Here is a 17,212-nt window from a genome sequence, read left to right on the forward strand (position 1 = left end):
AATGTAGGTTTTTTTATTACATAACTTCACTCAAAAACAAACCAACGTAAAACTTTAGAGCCGACAAGTCCACTCACTCCTACTTCTTGTTCAGCCAATTGCTCAGACAAACAAAATTTGTTTACATGTGCAGGAGACAGTGCTGCCTGCTTCTTGTTTACCATGTCATCTGAATGCGAGAACAGGTGTTCGCAGGGCCCTGTTGTAGCTGGCATTGCAAGATATTTATGTGCCAGACAAGATTCATTCATAAGTTCAACTTTCACGATGCAGAGGCTGCCCAACAGCACGTGTATTAAGTGAACTGAAAAATACTGTTTCTTTTGTTCTTACCGTGCAAATATTTAGAATAAAAAATACAAAAGTGAGCACGGTGCCTTTTGTATTCTGTGTTGAAATGGAACTCAGTATGTTCGAAAATATGGTAAACATCCCCACATATTGAAACAAACGGTCGTCCATTATTGTTTAACAGCGCGATTCATTAGTTTAATCGCTCGACAGCCCCAGTAGATAGACATCTGGGTGGTTAGCAGAGAAGGGGACAGCAGATGGTGCTCGACAGCGTGCACCGTGGCTCCTGGCGTTTCCAGGGCAGGCCAGCGGGCAGGCTGCAAGTGGCTTAGCGCTGCTCTCCCCAGCAGCTCGGGTCCCAGGGCAAGCCCGGTGCCCTGCGGGGCTGGGGGTCCTGCCTTATGCCCCGCCCCCAGAGAGGGGGACTTGAGGGCCGCATCTGTGCCGCAGGCCCAGCCCCGCGTGGGGGGGGGGGGGCTCACGGGAGGGGCCGTTCCGCCGCTTCTCCCTGCCGCCATATCGGAGCCGCCTTCTCTGTCCCGTGGGGGGGAAGCCTGGGCCAGAAGGCGGGACTTTGCCCCCGCTTTACACCGATTGGCCAGTTAGTCCCTCGGTACCGCCCTACTGAAGCGCCATTGGACCTTCCCCTTTCCGTCCCCGAGAAGGGGCGATTGCTATGGCGACCGGGACGCCTTCCCCCCCCCCCCCCCCCCGCGCGCTCCCCCGTGAAGCCCGGATAGAGCCAGGCGGAGAGAAGGGGCGAGCTGCTCTCGCGAGAGGTTCTCCGCGGGACCCTAGCAACGGCGAGAGCGGAGTGTAAACAACCGACCCGGAGAGGCGGCGATGGAGGGGGAGGCGGCGGGGGCCGGAGCCGAGGGGCCCTTCTGCCTGCAGCGTATCCTCTCCCCCCTGGCTGAGCAGCGCCGGGGATGGGGGGGGGGGACGCTCAGGGGGTGATTTGCTGAGGGTTCATTCCGGGGGCTCCTCCTTCGGGGGGGGGGCGAGAGGGGGGAGATTCTGCGGGTTCACCCCGGGAGGGGGAGCCGGGGATCTTCCCTCTGGGGGGCTTCACCCAGGGCAGGGGGGTTTCTGGGGGTTCACCCCGGGAGGGGGAGCCGGGGATCTTCCCTCTGGGGGGCTTCACCCAGGGCAGGGGGGTTTCTGGGGGTTCACCCCGGGAGGGGGAGCTGGGGATCTTCCCTCTCGGGGGCTTCTGGGGGTTCACCCTGGGAGGGGGAGCCAGGGATCTTCCCTCTCGGGGGCTTCTGGGGGTTCACCCTGGGAAGGGGAGCCGGGGATCTTCCCTCTGGGGGGCTTCACCCAGGGCAGAGGGGTTTCTGGGGGTTCACCCCAGGATGGGGAGCTGGGGATCTTCCCTCTGGGGGGCTTCTGTGGGTTCACCCCGGGAAGGGGAGCTGGGGATCTTCCCTCTGGGGGGCTTCACCCAGGGCAGGGGGGTTTCTGGGGGTTCACCCCGGGAGGGGGAGCCGGGGATCTTCCCTCTGGGGGGCTTCACCCAGGGCAGGGGGGTTTCTGGGGGTTCACCCCGGGAGGGGGAGCTGGGGATCTTCCCTCTCGGGGGCTTCTGGGGGTTCACCCTGGGAGGGGGAGCCAGGGATCTTCCCTCTCGGGGGCTTCTGGGGGTTCACCCTGGGAAGGGGAGCCGGGGATCTTCCCTCTGGGGGGCTTCACCCAGGGCAGAGGGGTTTCTGGGGGTTCACCCCAGGATGGGGAGCTGGGGATCTTCCCTCTGGGGGGCTTCTGTGGGTTCACCCCGGGAAGGGGAGCTGGGGATCTTCCCTCTGGGGGGCATCTGGGGGTTCACCCTGGGAGGGGGAGCCGGGGATCTTCCCTCTGGGGGGCTTCACGCAAGGGTTTCAGCTGGGGGGAGGTGTCTCACTCTGCGGGGAGGGCTGTTGGGCTCTAGCCTCTGCGGGTTTTTTTCAGCATTTGACTCAACTGAGAACAAGTCTCCATGAATACCAGGTATCCCCCACCCTGGTTTTGAGTCACGGGCAAGTTCAAGCAATGGGGAGGGGTGGGGAGTACTGGGGTCTCCTAGTTCTCTGCATGGGTCAGTGCCACTCCCTGCCACTGCTGTCACCTGAGCTCTGTCCAGGATTGAGGAAGGACCTTCGCTCTGGTTCATTCAGCCAGGCTGCTCAGTGGCACTTGCAATAAAGGCTTCATTTGATGCCCGTATAGTTGTATTTGCCAGGTACAGACCTGCCCAGTGGGAGCCAGGCCAAAAATCACGTAATTATGGTGGGGAAAAGTTGAGATTACCAATTTATTTTACCAACACTCTCCTACTTGCAGCTGGTTAATAGCAAACTTCCCTGGGAACCACGGCGGAATAAACGATAGGTTAGTGCAGAATTTAATTTTTTTATTTGAACGAAGACAGCTAAGTCTCCAGGCCTCATGATTAAGAAGAATACCTTCTCAGTGTGAACTGAGTGTAGCTTGATGCAGTGCCATCTTGCTGCATCTACAACCAGATGACTCCAGTGCCTCTGGTAAGAAAACAGAAAAGTGAAATTGTCCTGATTCTTGTTAGTTTCACCTAGGGGTTCTGAATAGTAACAGTGGGACTGTCCAGAGTCTTGTTCATTTCAGTGTGCTGTCAAGATCCACTGTTGTTGTTTAGAATCCCTGGATGAAACTAACAATTTCACTTTTCTGTTGCTACTTGGGAAAGCTGTGAGCAACAACTGAAGTCCTAGAGCTGTTGCCTCTTACTCCTTTTTGTACATGTCTCTCTCTAGAAAGCGTCTGGTAAGTTTTTCCAAGCCTTTTCCTTAAGGCGCTAAATACGTATCAGAAGGTAATCCACATTTCCTTGTTCCTCCACTTAGCAATATTTGAACCACTGACCTAGAGTGAAAGGCTCTAATTCTGTCATCAAGTGCCTGAATTATCCAATCATTCCCTAAAAATCTCTTTTTAAATTGAATAGTTTATACAAGTAAAATAGGAATTTTAGATTGCAGTGCAGCAATTTAGAAGGTTTATTTCTGAGTTATGACATTTAGAAACAATCTGTTTGAATCCTTTTCAGTTTTAAAAAGAGCAAAGACAAACTATAAATTAGTGGTTGCAGGTTTTTTGTTTTTCTGTAGTGTATATTTATTTAGAGGCTGGCAGTCAGGAGGTCTGAATTCTGTTCTCAACCTTGGTATTGACTGACTCGCTTTGTGACCCTATGTAAGCCACTTCTCTGTGATTCAGTTTCTGTTTCCTTAAAACAAAAATTCTTCAGGGCTCTGTGGCTGATAAGACAGTACAGAATAGTGTCTATATTATAAAAGACATTGAAAATAAAATGCATAGACAATGTTTGAATGAATGAGGAATTTTGTCTTTAAAAAAGATTGTGCATCTGAAATATGATTTTTCAAAAATCATTTCAAGATTTTTAACATGAGGTTTTATTCCACATGCATAGCACCTGCAACAACACACTAGTCTAGACCATAATGGCACATAAGGCCCATTGAGTCAGTAAAACACTTTAAAAAACAAACAGCAAACTTACCTTCTTGGAAGCACCTAAATCATCAAGATCATTTGCATTAGTTTGGAATGACTGGTGGATAGGACATTGTGACATTTCTATCCACATTGTAAAATATTCTACAACTGTAGAATAGAACAGTCAATATGGAGAAAAAAGGAATGAAGTGTTGCACATATGTAAAACAGTTTGACAAAATCTGTCTCTCTCATACAATTAAGCTTCCAGTGAGAGAAATGTTTTTAGGCAAATTGCTGGATACACAATATTGTATTTAAATTTTACCATATAAACATTCAAACCTCTATTTATTACTACAATATGACAGTATGAAAAGGCTGCTTAATTAATTGCAGTGACATTATCCTGCCTTTTATTATTAGATATTATATAAAATGGTACTTAGTACATTTTTCAGCTTCTGAATGCTTTGCAAACTTTAAATAAAGTACCATTCAGTTATGGTGCTAATTAATTAATGATTTCATAATCATAATTGTTATATACTCAACAAGGTAGGTAATTTATCATCCCCATTCAATGGATAAGGGACTTTAAGGGACATACATTTAATCTGATTTGCGCAAGGCCCCACAACACGATAATAGCAGGGCCAGGACTAGAACTCAAACATTTGTAAGTCCCAGTCCAGATGACTAGATCATACATGCCTCGAATGTTACTTTTATTATACCTTTTGCTATAATTAAACAGTTGCATTGTGATTTGTATTATAAACTTTTATTCATGCACCTGTGTAGCTTTCTGAAGAGTCCTTTGTGGCTGAAACTAGTCTCAGCTCTGTTGTTTATTTGTTTGTTTTAAAACTGGAACAAAATCCCTTCATGATCTTGAGTTACTGGAGAGAGGGGAGAAAAGTGTTCTCAGCATATTAAGACTTTTTTGACTTACCAATAGCTCAAAAGCATTTGTGGGGCAAGCCCTCTAAACCTCACATGTAAATTACTACATACTTTGCGGTGTATATAAGTGAGACAAATTTAAAAATTAATGCTATAAGAAATTTAAAATAACCCCTCTTCTTAAATGCTCATTTTAAATCAGCAAAAGATTTTTGTAGCTTCAGCTAATGACGCCTTGTCCTTTGGCAATAACACAGTTAACTTTTTCCTCTTTGCTTGCCTCTCTCTAAATATATAGACACATATATGGATAAAATTTAATATAGCCAAGGATTATTTTCCAAATAAACCATGGACTTTAGGAGGCACTATCAGATATACAAATACCTGATTCAAGCACATAATCACAGAGTAAGTACAAATACAGAAGTAGAACACATACGTTGGCCCCTCCTTTATAAAAAGTTGGGTCTTAGTATCCATGCTGTGCAAATAGTACCTCACTTTTTAAAGTCTCATTCACAAGATATCTGCCCCAGACATAAAGTATCATCATGGTCACTTTAGGTTCAATGAAAGGATGAAGAGTGAATTGATCATAGAGTGTCTAGCTTTAAAAAAAATGATTCTTAGACTACTTACCAAACTCAATCAACCAAAACTCCTGACCTCTAAAATCAATTCTTCTACTACCAGACTTCTCCTGCTTTTACTGCTCCCTACCAATCCCCAGAGCCATTTAAAAAAAAATCCAGTGGTTTCCCTGTTGTACATTTTGCTCCCAGTCCTTGCTCAATAGGTTAGCAGTAACTCTTCTCCCTCCCTGTCTCATCTTGTGAATACTAGAGCAGCTGCAGCCACTTAGCTCTTTCTGCCCCTCTAGCAAACAGTCAGTGGTCCCTGGACCACTTTGCTGTCCACTTCTCCCCTGCCCCCCTCCAGTTAAAGGATCAGAGAATCCAGGCACCACTAGTAGTTTCTTAAGAGCATGAAAAGAGCAAAGGTAGCTGATGATGTAAGGCCTCCAGCATTTGCCTTTGGGAGTGGGGAGCTGAGACTCAGGAGCCAGACAGCTGCTAAAGTCTTGGAAGGGTGGTCAGGGCTTCAGTTCTTCAGGACAGCTCTTCAAAGTCCTCTGCAAAGTGCAACTGTTCTCAGCTATGTTCTCCCTGTCCAACTCAATGGGCACATGGGCTGTTACTGGAACACTTTGCCAGAAGGAGATTGTAAAGCATTCATTGAAACACACACCTCTCAATCCTCCCATTAAAATCAGTTAATCCATTTTTTCCCTAATGTAACTAAAGGAGATGTAGTACTGTTAAACCAACATAACAGAAGCTTCAATGCTCAATTTACTGTTATTTTCCCCCAAAGCGTGGCTCCACAGATGTGCATTTGCCACATCGGATCTCTAAACCTGATAAAAAATGGTTAGTTTTCTAAAAGGATGAAATTCACCCAGAGGCATAATGACAGTGAAAGTCCCCTGGTGTAATATAGCCACTGTAACTGTGTACCTGAGAGTAGAGTTTGGCTTATTGTTTATATTAAGCACAGCAACTGGTGTCTAGCTATAGCAGAGCAAATAGGTGGTATTTTAATGTTGTGCAGTCCTGCAATGAAAAGTTTGAGTACTAAATTCTGTTCTTTAATGCAGAGACATGCCTTTCGCTGGGCATCCAAGAGCCAAAATTAGCCCTAAATATATGAAATTTGGCCTTACATAGATGAGGGGAGAGGCTGATAAGGACTGATTTATGAATAACTGTTTTTTTTCATGATCATATACAATTGTTTTAATTCTCATTGGAAAGCACCACATATGTCAGCTGTTTTAGACTTGACAAAACATACAGAAGTTACCATTACAGAAGACTCAGAAGATGATTATCAATATGAAGAGGTAATTTACTTAATAATATTGCCAATAATATTAAGAATACCTTTTTCTTTTATAGTGCCTTTCAAAAGTAGATCTCAAAACTTAGGAGATAGTCTTAAGAAAGATCTGTATTGTAGTAACCATCTCTTCTTTTATTTAAATGCACCAGTCACTATATCTTAGCACCAAAGAAGTAAATCCTATTTTATGAATCATACTTTAAAATATGCATGATATTAAGCATATATTTTCATTTAATAAAAAGAACTAGTAACATTTGATTTATGTCTTATTTCCATTTAAATAATTTTTAAAAGGTAACAGTAACTCAGTTTAGCTGATTTCAGTTTATTCATAGTGAACTAATTTCAGCTTATTCATTATTTAAATATGTTTATATTATTATATAATATAATATATATCTTTGCTTTCTTGGATATTGTTTTCAGTATATTAATGTCTTTGTCTTTGATATAAACAAAATCCTCTAACTAGAGCCTGTGCTCAATCTCTTTCTGAATAGCAGTTGTGTGAAGGACTGTAAACCCCACACTGGTGAACAAAGTGTTAGTAGGAGCTGGAGAGCTCAATTGGCCCATCTTCCTGGAGGGTGTGTCAGGGTTGATTTGTTATCAGACACAGCTGAGCAGGAGCTGTGTCTTCCCATAAAGCAGGGAAGTGAAAACTACAAGAGGGGGTGCATGTGCGAGGGTTAAAGTTTGCTTTATCTGGTAAAGGAATCATAGGGTAGCTATAGGAGAAGAACTATTTTTGTGCTTAGGATAGGAAAAGTAGGGTTGGTGTTCTATACCAGGATGCTGGGGAGAATCTAGTGGAATTAAAAGATCAAATCTGGAGGAACAGAAGCTGCTTTATTTAGGTTTGGTTTCTCTGGGATTTTCTGTGCTTTGTTGGTGAAGGCTGAGGGAAACCTGGGAATTCCTTTCTCTGAGGGAAGTGGGACTGTAAAGGAATCTAATTTGAGCAGAAAATGCTATGGTGGTAATTAAAATGTGTGGGATGTTGTTTATGTGAGACAGTGATACTTCTGAAAGGGTGAGACTTCTAAGGGACCTGCCTGGAGGATCAAGTTGTAAGGAGATGACACTACTGTAGGACTGAAGCAGTGGTTAGCAGAAGGTGCTAATGAGGAGAGACTCTTACCCTGGGCTGTGCCAGCAGTGAGTCTACTTTTTCCCCCAAAAATCTACCCTGTCAGACAGCAGGCTCTCACCCTAAGCCTGGTGAAATCCATGAAAATTTTTCCACTGAGCCTTGAATCAAGTGCCAAGAGAGAGACTTTCAACCCTGATCCCCAAAGAAATCAATGGGAGTTTTGTCACTGATTTAAATAGGGCAAGGATACCACTGAGTGTGTGGTGTCTTTTTTTTATTTTTATTTTTATTAAATTGTATGCTTCAGCACCAAGTAGAACAATAATCAGTTGTGTAATTATAACACCAAACTCCTAATAGGGCTACTAGCATAAGACTTATTATTTTTAACTGTGTGCTGTTAGGACTTAATTATCTTCTGGAAGAAAGTATAATACATTTAAAATAGACATTGATCTGACCCCATTTATATTTGGGTTTAGGTTCCAGCAGATGATGATGATTTTAGTCTCCTAGAAGGTGATGAAGATCTGGTAAAGGCTCTGCAGACAATACAGGAGCAGGCTGAAGATGCACAAATTATAGTAAGAGTTTTCAAAATACTGTTAAGAATCCATCAGTAATAAAAACTGATTTCTATTGGCTTAAAGTTTAGACATTGAACACTCTTAATTATTGAATACAAGTATAGATAGAGCATTTTATATTTCTCATGGCATAAATCTCTAGAACATTTTATATATGATGTCACTGTGAGAACAATGCTTAAATGAATTCATTTCCATCCACCCTGATATTCCTCTATTTAGTGTTTACTTGTCTTGTTATATATTTCATGCATTTCTCAATATTTTAAGGAAAATAGTAGACTTACACCACATTTTAATGAATTAAGGATCCTTTTCTCTAAATGGAATGAGTTAAAGAAAATATTTATGCCCTGATTAAACCAAGCCATTTACCCATATCTTTAAGTTCTACTGAAGCATGTGCTTTAATCACTATGTAACATGCACTTAAATGGTTTGCTAAATAGGAATAGACTTACTCACATGCTTTTTATTAAAAAACAAAAGTATATACCTAGCTGCTTGGTCAAATGAGAGCTGTGGTCAAATTATCACTCATTTAACAACTAGTATTTTAGACACTTTTACCTTTTTAGAATTTGATTTTTAAAACCGCAATAGACTACCATGTAGTGGTGTGGTGGGATTGTAAGTGTTATGTTCACAGCATACACCCACAAATTAATTTTAAAAACATAAATACTCTTGTTGGAAGGCTAGAATGTGACACTACTTTTTTCTTAGAATTCAGAATAACACCAAGAACCCCAAAATGCTGAGACACAAAGCAGGGGGCTCACTTAAAAGAGAAGCCCACCTCATCCCTCTCTATTGTAGGCTGGCTCTTAGCAAAACTTATCCTGCTGCTAGGACCAGTTCATGTTTCCCTACAAAACCAGCCAGCTATCCACCTTTAGGCGGGACTAGGAAAATCTTACTAGTCTAATCTTTTGACAGAGTACAACTGCCTGATCTTTCAGCTGTTATAAGTCTTTATTGAATTGTAAGACTGCTACACAGGAACACTTGATATATGATACACTTGAGGGTGTGTGCGAGCTGAAGCTTCCTGCAGCATTGATAGCAAAACGCTCATAGTTAGTCTCAAGTTCAATATGATTTCTTGTATTCTAGCTAAAAGGCTTCTCTTTGCTTCTGGACTTGGTATTGAGATATTTAATAGTTTTTTGGCAACAGTATGTCAATCATTTTCATTAGATGGTAGGGTCTGTAGGGTAAAGCAAACGTACTTTTAATCACACTTGTTTGCCTTAATGATTTCATAATGATTGCTGCATATTTTATGAGGAGTATCTGCTAGGTTGTTCAGTGCTCATTTACTGATAATCCAGGTGTTGAAGCAAGTGGTTTTGATTACTCAGCAAGTACTAGTCTTCTCTGATTGCCTACTGAATCAATATCCCCACACTGTGCTAAAAACCACATCTTCATGTGAAGCAAAACTGAGGCAATGAATATTGGTAGCCATGAGATTCCCTGGCACATTTTGCAAGTGGTAGTTCCTCTGTCTTGGCTGAATTCCACCATAAACTAATGTCCTGGCACACCTACACTTCCCCTGTAGCTTCAGTTCAATTGTTGTATATTTTACACCCAGTTCCATAATAAAAGAATTTCATCCACTATTTAAATGCAGACTTTAAGGAAATGCAGTATTTATGCAATTGTGGTGCATAGATCAAGTAGGTATTCAAAAGTACAGTAAGCATTATACAGCCCACACCCTGAATTTTGAAATCATGGTTATTTAGAGTTAGTGTCCATGGCTTTCATTTTCTCTGAGAACGTGGGCTGTAAAACTCAAGAAGAGAAGAAATTGTCTTTAATTTGAATAACTAGCACTTTCAGTAAACCAAGAGTACTATGTGCCAAACAGCTAGTATGTGTTAGCATCCACCATCTTGGGGGAAGGAAAATACTAGGGATGTGATTAAAGGTATGTTCCTGCTAGAGATAATGGGGCAGATTCTCCTCTTTTTGAGATTTCTGCTTGAGTACAGGGGAAATAGGGGCCAATTAGGGAGCTAGGTGTGGATCCTAACCTGCACAGTCCCAGTGCATGCTTGAGCTGCTCCATGTAGCTCAACTTATACCACTGGTGTAAGCTCTCAGGACCTGATGCCAATAGAAGATAGGGCATAGTGGAGCTCTGCTCTATCATGCTGCTTCACCTCTATTTTGGGAGTGGTTTGGTGGTTTGCATGCAGAGCTCCCCTGCCCAAGGGGGATTCCTTAGCTGCCATCCTTGTTTCAGTCCTAATTTGTCCTGTTCGTTACACTTTATTACGTTTGCTGTTGTCCTTGCCTTGAACAGTGTCTTAGACAGTATAAAGTAATGTGGTGGCTGATCCCAGAATATAATGGCTGTCAAAAGTAACTGAGGCTTTTTCCATATGGAAAAAGGGATCTTCAGCACTTCCCTGTTTTTCTTCCTTCCTTGCTTCCAGCTGAATAAATTTAGAAGGAATCTCTTCTAATGCATTATCTTGACAGTCTCTGTTCTACCACCTCCCATCTTGTTTGGAGTCTCTCTTAGCATTCCTTGGACAGAAAATTCCTGAGTACCAGCAGATGGTACCGTGACGGACCCTAGGTGTGAAGAAGTCCGAATGGTTTTTATTGGGCAGGGCTTTCTGTAAATCAATTCAACTCTCCATCGCTGTAGTGGATAGGATCAAGGGTCACCCGGTGTCCTCACTTTCACAAGGAGGGTGGTGAAGCACTGGAATGGGTTACCTAGCAAGATGGTATCTCCTTCCTTAGAACTTTTTAAGGTCAGGCTTGACAAAGCCCTGGCTGGGATGATTTAGTTGGGGATTGGCCCTGCTTTGAGCAGGAGGTTGGACTAAATGACCTCCTGAAGTCCCTTCCAACCCTGATATTTTGATCACCTCATGCATAACGACCTGTTACAACCTGGTGTGGGTTCTGCCAATTTTCAGAGGCCACTTGACAAGAGTGCAGGCATCTTCAGCGGCCTTCCTGGCGCACATCCCTACCCAGGACATCTGTAGAGCCTCAAGGTGGTCCTCTATGCACATGTTTACCTCTCATTATGCCATCACTCAGCAGGCCAGGGACTACACTGGGTTAGGCGGAGCTGTGTTGCAGTCCACATGTCCTTGAACTCCTAACCCCTTCCACAGGTACTGGAGTCACCTAATATGGAATGGACATGAGCAAGTAATCAAAGAAGAAAAGACAGTTACCCTTTTCTGTAACTGGTGTTCGTCCATGTGTTGCTCATGTCCATTCCATGACCTGCCCTCCTTCCCCATGGTCGCAGGTTCTGGCAAGAAGGAACTGAGGGTTGGGGGGAGCTGGCAGTGCCCCTTATGCAGTGCCATGAGGGCACCACTCCAGAGGGCGCCAGAGCTGGTCCGCTACAGATACTGCAGAGGGGAAAAACTTGCGGCATGGGTGCATGTGGTGAGCACACACTCCTAATATGGAATGGACGTGTGCAACACATCTCAAAGAACTCCCGTTACGGGAAAAGGTAATGGTCTTTTCACAGTGAACCCCCACTCACTAGTCTGAGATGAATGCTAATGAAAGATTGTGGAATCTTTGAAGATGACAACTTCAGGCATTAGCTTGTTAATGAACTTTTGAAACTATATTTGGGTACTGATGACCCTCTAAGTATTCTGTCAGTTTGTATGGAAAAACTGCCAGTGGGCTTGATCCTGTGAGAAGGGGTCTCCATGAAAGTGGGTGAAAATGCTGGGGGAAGAACTTGGAGTAAGCTTTCTTGTAAGAGATGAGAAAATGTCTTATTTTAGTCTCTCAAAACAAAATATGCCACTGCACATGTGCCCAATTTGTCCCCTGTAGATTTCTTTGTCTCCCTGCAGAAAAATGACTTTCTGACAGGGAAGCCCCAAGAGCAGTCATAAAGCCCTCCCCCACAGTATGTTTTGGGGCTCCAGGGCAGCTAGTGAAGAGGTAAATCACTGTGGGGTAGGAGGTGGGCCTGGGGAAGACCCGGCAGGTGCCTCGTACCCTGTACTAGGCTCAGCTGCTAGTCCCAGCTGGGTGGGCAAGGACAAGACTTCCTTTTCCCCTGCACAGTATCTGGGGCAGGCCAGGCCCAACCCACCCCAGTTTTCTCCCCCTGCAAACTCCATTTCCCCTCTGTTTCCTGCAATGATGGCTCCTCCACTGCAGCGTGAGGGATCCCTGTATAGGGAGCTGCTCCTCCACTCCCGGTGCATCCAGACCCCCTCATACCCAGACCCTCCTTCTGAGCCACAGTACCCTTTTTCTCCTTCTCCCAATGAGCCCCACTCCCCTTGCATCTGGACCACCCTCATGATCCACCCACTCCTGGATCCCCATCCTACTGAGCCTCCACCAGCTGCATCTGGACCCCCTGCTGAGCTCCATCTCCCCTACACCCACTCCTTCACTGCTGAACCCCAACTACCTTCACCTGGCCCCTCTTGCAGAGTCCTATTACTGTTGTACCCAACCCCCCAACAAGCCCCTGTGCATCCAGATTTCCTCCCACACTGAGCTGCCCAACCCAGATTGCCTCACACTGAACCCTCTCAACCCACACCTGGATCCCCCCACACTAAGCCCCTCCACACTTGGATCTTGCTTTCCTGAGCCGTCCTGACCACACCTGGTGCACCTGGCACATAGGGGCATGGCTTTGGGGTGTTTTTGGGGCACACCCAGTCCTTGTGCTGTTTCAGGGTTAGGTGCAGCCTCTCTGCTGAGTCCATGTCCTGGGAGGAGCTGCACAGTGATCTCCCACCTCTATGCAGCCCGTGTTCTGTGCTCCCCAATGCCATTCTGGAGCCTCCACATTTATTTGACAAACTTTGCAGCATTTTAAAATATTGTGCACAGAATTTGTCTTTTTGGTGCAGAATGCCCTCTGGAATAATAAATTATTCTTACTCTCTATCACTTGAATCTCTCTTCTTTGATGCATATATATATATATATATATATTTTTTAATCTACACATGCATACCTTAGAACACAGCTCTACCTTGTAAGCTGTCATGTAATTAAGCCTGCTGATGGGTGGGGGCAATTGTCCAGGGCTCTGAGTGATTTAAAAGGGCACAGAAGCCAATTTAAGTCACCCATGTAGGCCACAGGGTTCCTAGGCGCACATGGGAATGGTAAGAGTGGTGGTGAAGGAGTGCTCATGGACTGCTCTGCCCTGGAAGAGCACTCATTGACTATTCTGCCCTGGGGCCCGGAATTGCTGTTGGCGGGCCTGGGTACTGTTTGTGAACAGCAGGCTTGGTAATTATGTGAGTGTTCAGCGGAACAGGGGTTGGACATGACAGGGAATGCATGCAAGACTTGGGGATTGGTATGTGCTTGTTGCTAACCTATACAGAGAGTAAGGACTGGAAGGTAGTGTTTGTGTTGCTGGAGACTAATGGTTCCAGGGAGCTGATCCACAGTGAAGAATCATAGAAGATTAGGGTTGGAAGAGACCTCAGGAGGTCATCTAATTCAACCCCTTGCTCAAAGCAGGACCAAACCCAACTAAATCATCCCAGCCAGGGCTTTGTCAAGCCTGATCTTGATCATCTTCCTCTCCTCCAAGTGCTTCAAAATGGATTTGTTGAAGACCTGCTCCATGATTTTTCCAAGGACTGCTGTGAGGCTGATTGGTCTGTAGTTTCTCAGATTCTCCTTTTTCCGTTTTTTTAAAGATGGGCACTATATTTGCCTATTTCTAGTCGCCTGGGACCTCCCCCACTTGCCATAAGTTTTCAGAGATAAAGGCCAATGGCTCTGCAATCATATCAGCCAACTCCCTCAGCATTCTTGGATGCATTAGACATGGCCCCATGGACTTGTGCATGTCCAGCTTTTCTAAGTAGTCCTTAACCTGTTCTTTCACAACTGAGGGCTGCTCACCGCCTCCCTATGCTAGGCTGCCCAGTGCAGCAGTCTGGGAGCTGACCTTGTCTGTGAAGACCAAGGCAAAAAAAGCATTGAGTACTTCAGCTTTTTCCACATAATCTAGGTTGCCTTTCTCATTCATTAAAGGTCCCACACATTCCCTAACCTTCTTCTTGTTGCTAACATACCTGTAGAAACCTTTCTTGTTATCCTTCACATCCCTTGCTAGCTGCAACTCCAGTTGTGCTTTGGCATTCCTGATTATGCCCCTGCATGCTCAAGCAGTATTTTTATACTCCTCCTTAGTCATCTGTTCGAGTTTCCACTTATTGTAAGCTTTCTTTTTGTGTTTAAGCTCACCGTAGATTTCTATGTTAAGCCAAGCTGGTCGCTTGCCATATTTACTATTCTTTCTGCACATTTGGATGACTTGCTCCTGTGCCCTCAATAAGGCTTCTTTAAAATACAGCCAGCTCTCCTGGACTCCTTTCCCCCTTCATATTAGCCTCCCAGGTGATCCTGTCTAGCAGTCCTCTGAGGGAGTCAGTCTGCTTTTCTGTAGTCCAGGGTCTGTATTCTGCTGCTCTCCTTTCTTCCTCTTTTCAGGATCCTGAACTCTACCATCTCATGGTCACTGCTGCTCAGGTTGCCACCCACTTTTACTTCCCCTACCAATTCTTCCCTGTTTGTGAGCAGCAGGTCAAGAGGAGCTCAGCTCCTAGTTGGTTCCTCCAGCACTTGCACCAGGAAATTGTCCCCAACACTCTCCAAAAACTTCCTGGATTTACTGTGCACTGCTTTATTGCTCTCCCAGCAGATGTCAGGGTGATTGAAGTTCCCCATCAAAACCAGAGTCTGTGAACTGGAAATTTCTGTTAGTTGTCTGAAGAAAGCCTTGTCTACCTCTTCCCCCTGGTCTGGTGGTCTATAGCAGACACCCACCACGACATCACCCTTGTTGTTCTTACCTCTAAACTTAACCCAAAGACTCTCAACAGGCTTTTCTCCAGTTTCATACTGCAGCTCTGAGCAATCATACTGTTCTCTTGCATTCAGTGCAACTCCTCCACCTTTTCTCCCCTGCCTGTCCTTTCTTAACAGCTTATACCCATCAATGACAGTGCTCCAGTCATGTGAGTTACCCCTCTGTTGTTCCAATCACATCATAGTTTCTGGACTGTGCCAGGCCTTCCAATCTTGCCTGTTTGTTTCCCAGGCTTCTTGCGTTCATGTACAGGCACCTGAGATAACTAGCTGATTGCCCTACTTTCTCAGTATGAATCAGGAGGCCACCCCTGTTGCACTCTCCTCCTTGTTTCCTCCCGGTATCCCACTTACCTCCGGGCTTAGGTTTGCCGGCAGCTGGTGACCTAGTTTAAAGCCCTCCTCACTAGGTTAGTAAGCTTGCCTGTGAAGATGCTCTTCTCTCTCTTTGTTAGGTGGATTCCATATCTTCCTAGAAATCCTTCTTCCTGCAACAGCCCATGGTTGAAGAATCCATAGCCCTCTGACACTATCTGTGCAACCATGCATTTACCTCCACAATTCGATGGTCCCTACCTGGGCCTTTTCCTTCAATAGGGAGGATGGATGAAAACACGACTTGCGCCTCAAACTTCTTTATCCTTCCTCCCAGAGCCACGTACTCTGCAAAGACCCACTCAAGGTAATTCTTGGCAGTATCATTGATCTCCACATGGAGAAGTAGGAAGGGGGAGCAGTCCGAGGGCTTGATCAGTCTTCAGACACTGTTGCATCCTGAATTCTAGCTCCAGGCAAGCAGCACACTTCTTGAGCTTCCTGGCAGATGGATGACTCTGTTCCCCTTAGGAGGGAGTCTCCGACCATCATCACCCATTTCCTCCTCTTGGGAGTGGTGGTCATGGAATCGCCATCCTTAGGACAATGCATCCCATACCTCCTGATCAATGGGGTCTCCTGATCCCTTCCCTCCAATAACTCTTCCAAACCATTCTCTGCTGTAGTATCTGTGTAGAGAGCCTGAAAATGGTTTCTTACCTCTATCTGCATTGGGGGTACGTGGGTTCTCCTCTTCCTTCTGTCGGTCACATGCTGCCAATTTTCTTCCCCGTTCTGCACTCTTTGGTTCTTCAGCATGCTCTGCCTGCACAGCTAAGAGCAGGTGGTGGTGAGGTGCCTCGCCCTCCTAAGTAGCCTTTGGATGTGTCACAGTTGGGCATTTGCTTGAACTGAGCCAAAAGAACGGCAGGAGCATAGAAAGGAGACCATTATATGACAGCAGACTTATTCTATAAAGCCATGGCATTCTCACAACTAGAGTGATCTGTTTGGGATACATCTCTAGTAAGTCAAAATACTACTATTCTGGAGTGTGTGTGTGTGTGTGTTGACCCTAAGCATATACTTAATTTAAATGGGTAGTATTAATTGAATATAAAGATGCAGTTTGTATCATATGAGATTTAGGGGAGGTTGTATGGGGATTTTCCTCCTATTTCTATCCAGGCTGTGGACCAGTGGTGGGCAATTTGCAGCCCGTCAGGGTAATCTGCTAGTGGGCCGCGAGACAGTTCGTTTACGTTGACCGTCTGCAGGCACAGCCACCTGCAGCTCCTAGTTGCTGCGGTTCACCGTTCACGGCCAATGAGAGCTGCAGGAAGCAGCACGTGCTGGCTGCAGCTCCCATTGTCCAGGAATGCTGAACCGCAACCACTGGGAGCTGTGGGCGGCCATGCCTGTGGATGGTCAATATAAACTGTTTCCTGGCTCACTAGCGCATTACCCTAACTGGCTGCAGGTTGCTCACCACTACTTTAGACTATTAATTGCAGTACTAATTGATAAAAGATTGGGAGGGACAGGTACAGGTATGAGTATTACTTTACGGTACCTGTGGAATAGAGCAATCTCAGTTTAAAATCCTGCCTGTTTCAAACTTCTCTCTGTTTCTGAAAATAGCCCAAATGGGCAGCTGTACTGCAATTTTGTTGTAAAACTCATAAAATATTCTACGGGATCCTTTGCATCACAATTATAATCTTGTGGGGTTACTTTATTTAAAAAAAGATCTACACCTTCTAAGGCT

The 17,212-nt window shown here is 45.0% G+C and overlaps 1 protein-coding gene across 5 annotated transcripts in view; it reads left to right on the plus strand.

The window, feature by feature from the left end:
* Positions 1–989: 989 nt before the first annotated feature.
* SPAG16 (sperm associated antigen 16) overlaps positions 990–17,212 on the plus strand; it is a 723,462-nt gene continuing 707,239 nt past the window's right edge. For 2 of the 5 annotated variants that reach the window (XM_043505700.1, XM_038422547.2), the window contains exons 1-3: positions 1,051–1,189; positions 6,534–6,580; positions 8,158–8,259. In XM_043505700.1, coding sequence (XP_043361635.1) covers positions 1,138–1,189; positions 6,534–6,580; positions 8,158–8,259 — 201 coding nt within the window. In that variant the 5' untranslated portion in view covers positions 1,051–1,137. Of the gene's footprint in view, positions 1,190–5,578; positions 6,581–8,157; positions 8,260–17,212 lie in introns of those variants that run through there. The other 3 variants (XM_043505699.1, XM_038422546.2, XM_043505701.1) reach the window with 2 other exon arrangements.

This window comes from Dermochelys coriacea, chromosome 11 (genome assembly GCF_009764565.3).
Source record: "Dermochelys coriacea isolate rDerCor1 chromosome 11, rDerCor1.pri.v4, whole genome shotgun sequence".
In the NCBI taxonomy this organism is placed as follows: Eukaryota; Metazoa; Chordata; order Testudines; family Dermochelyidae; genus Dermochelys; species Dermochelys coriacea.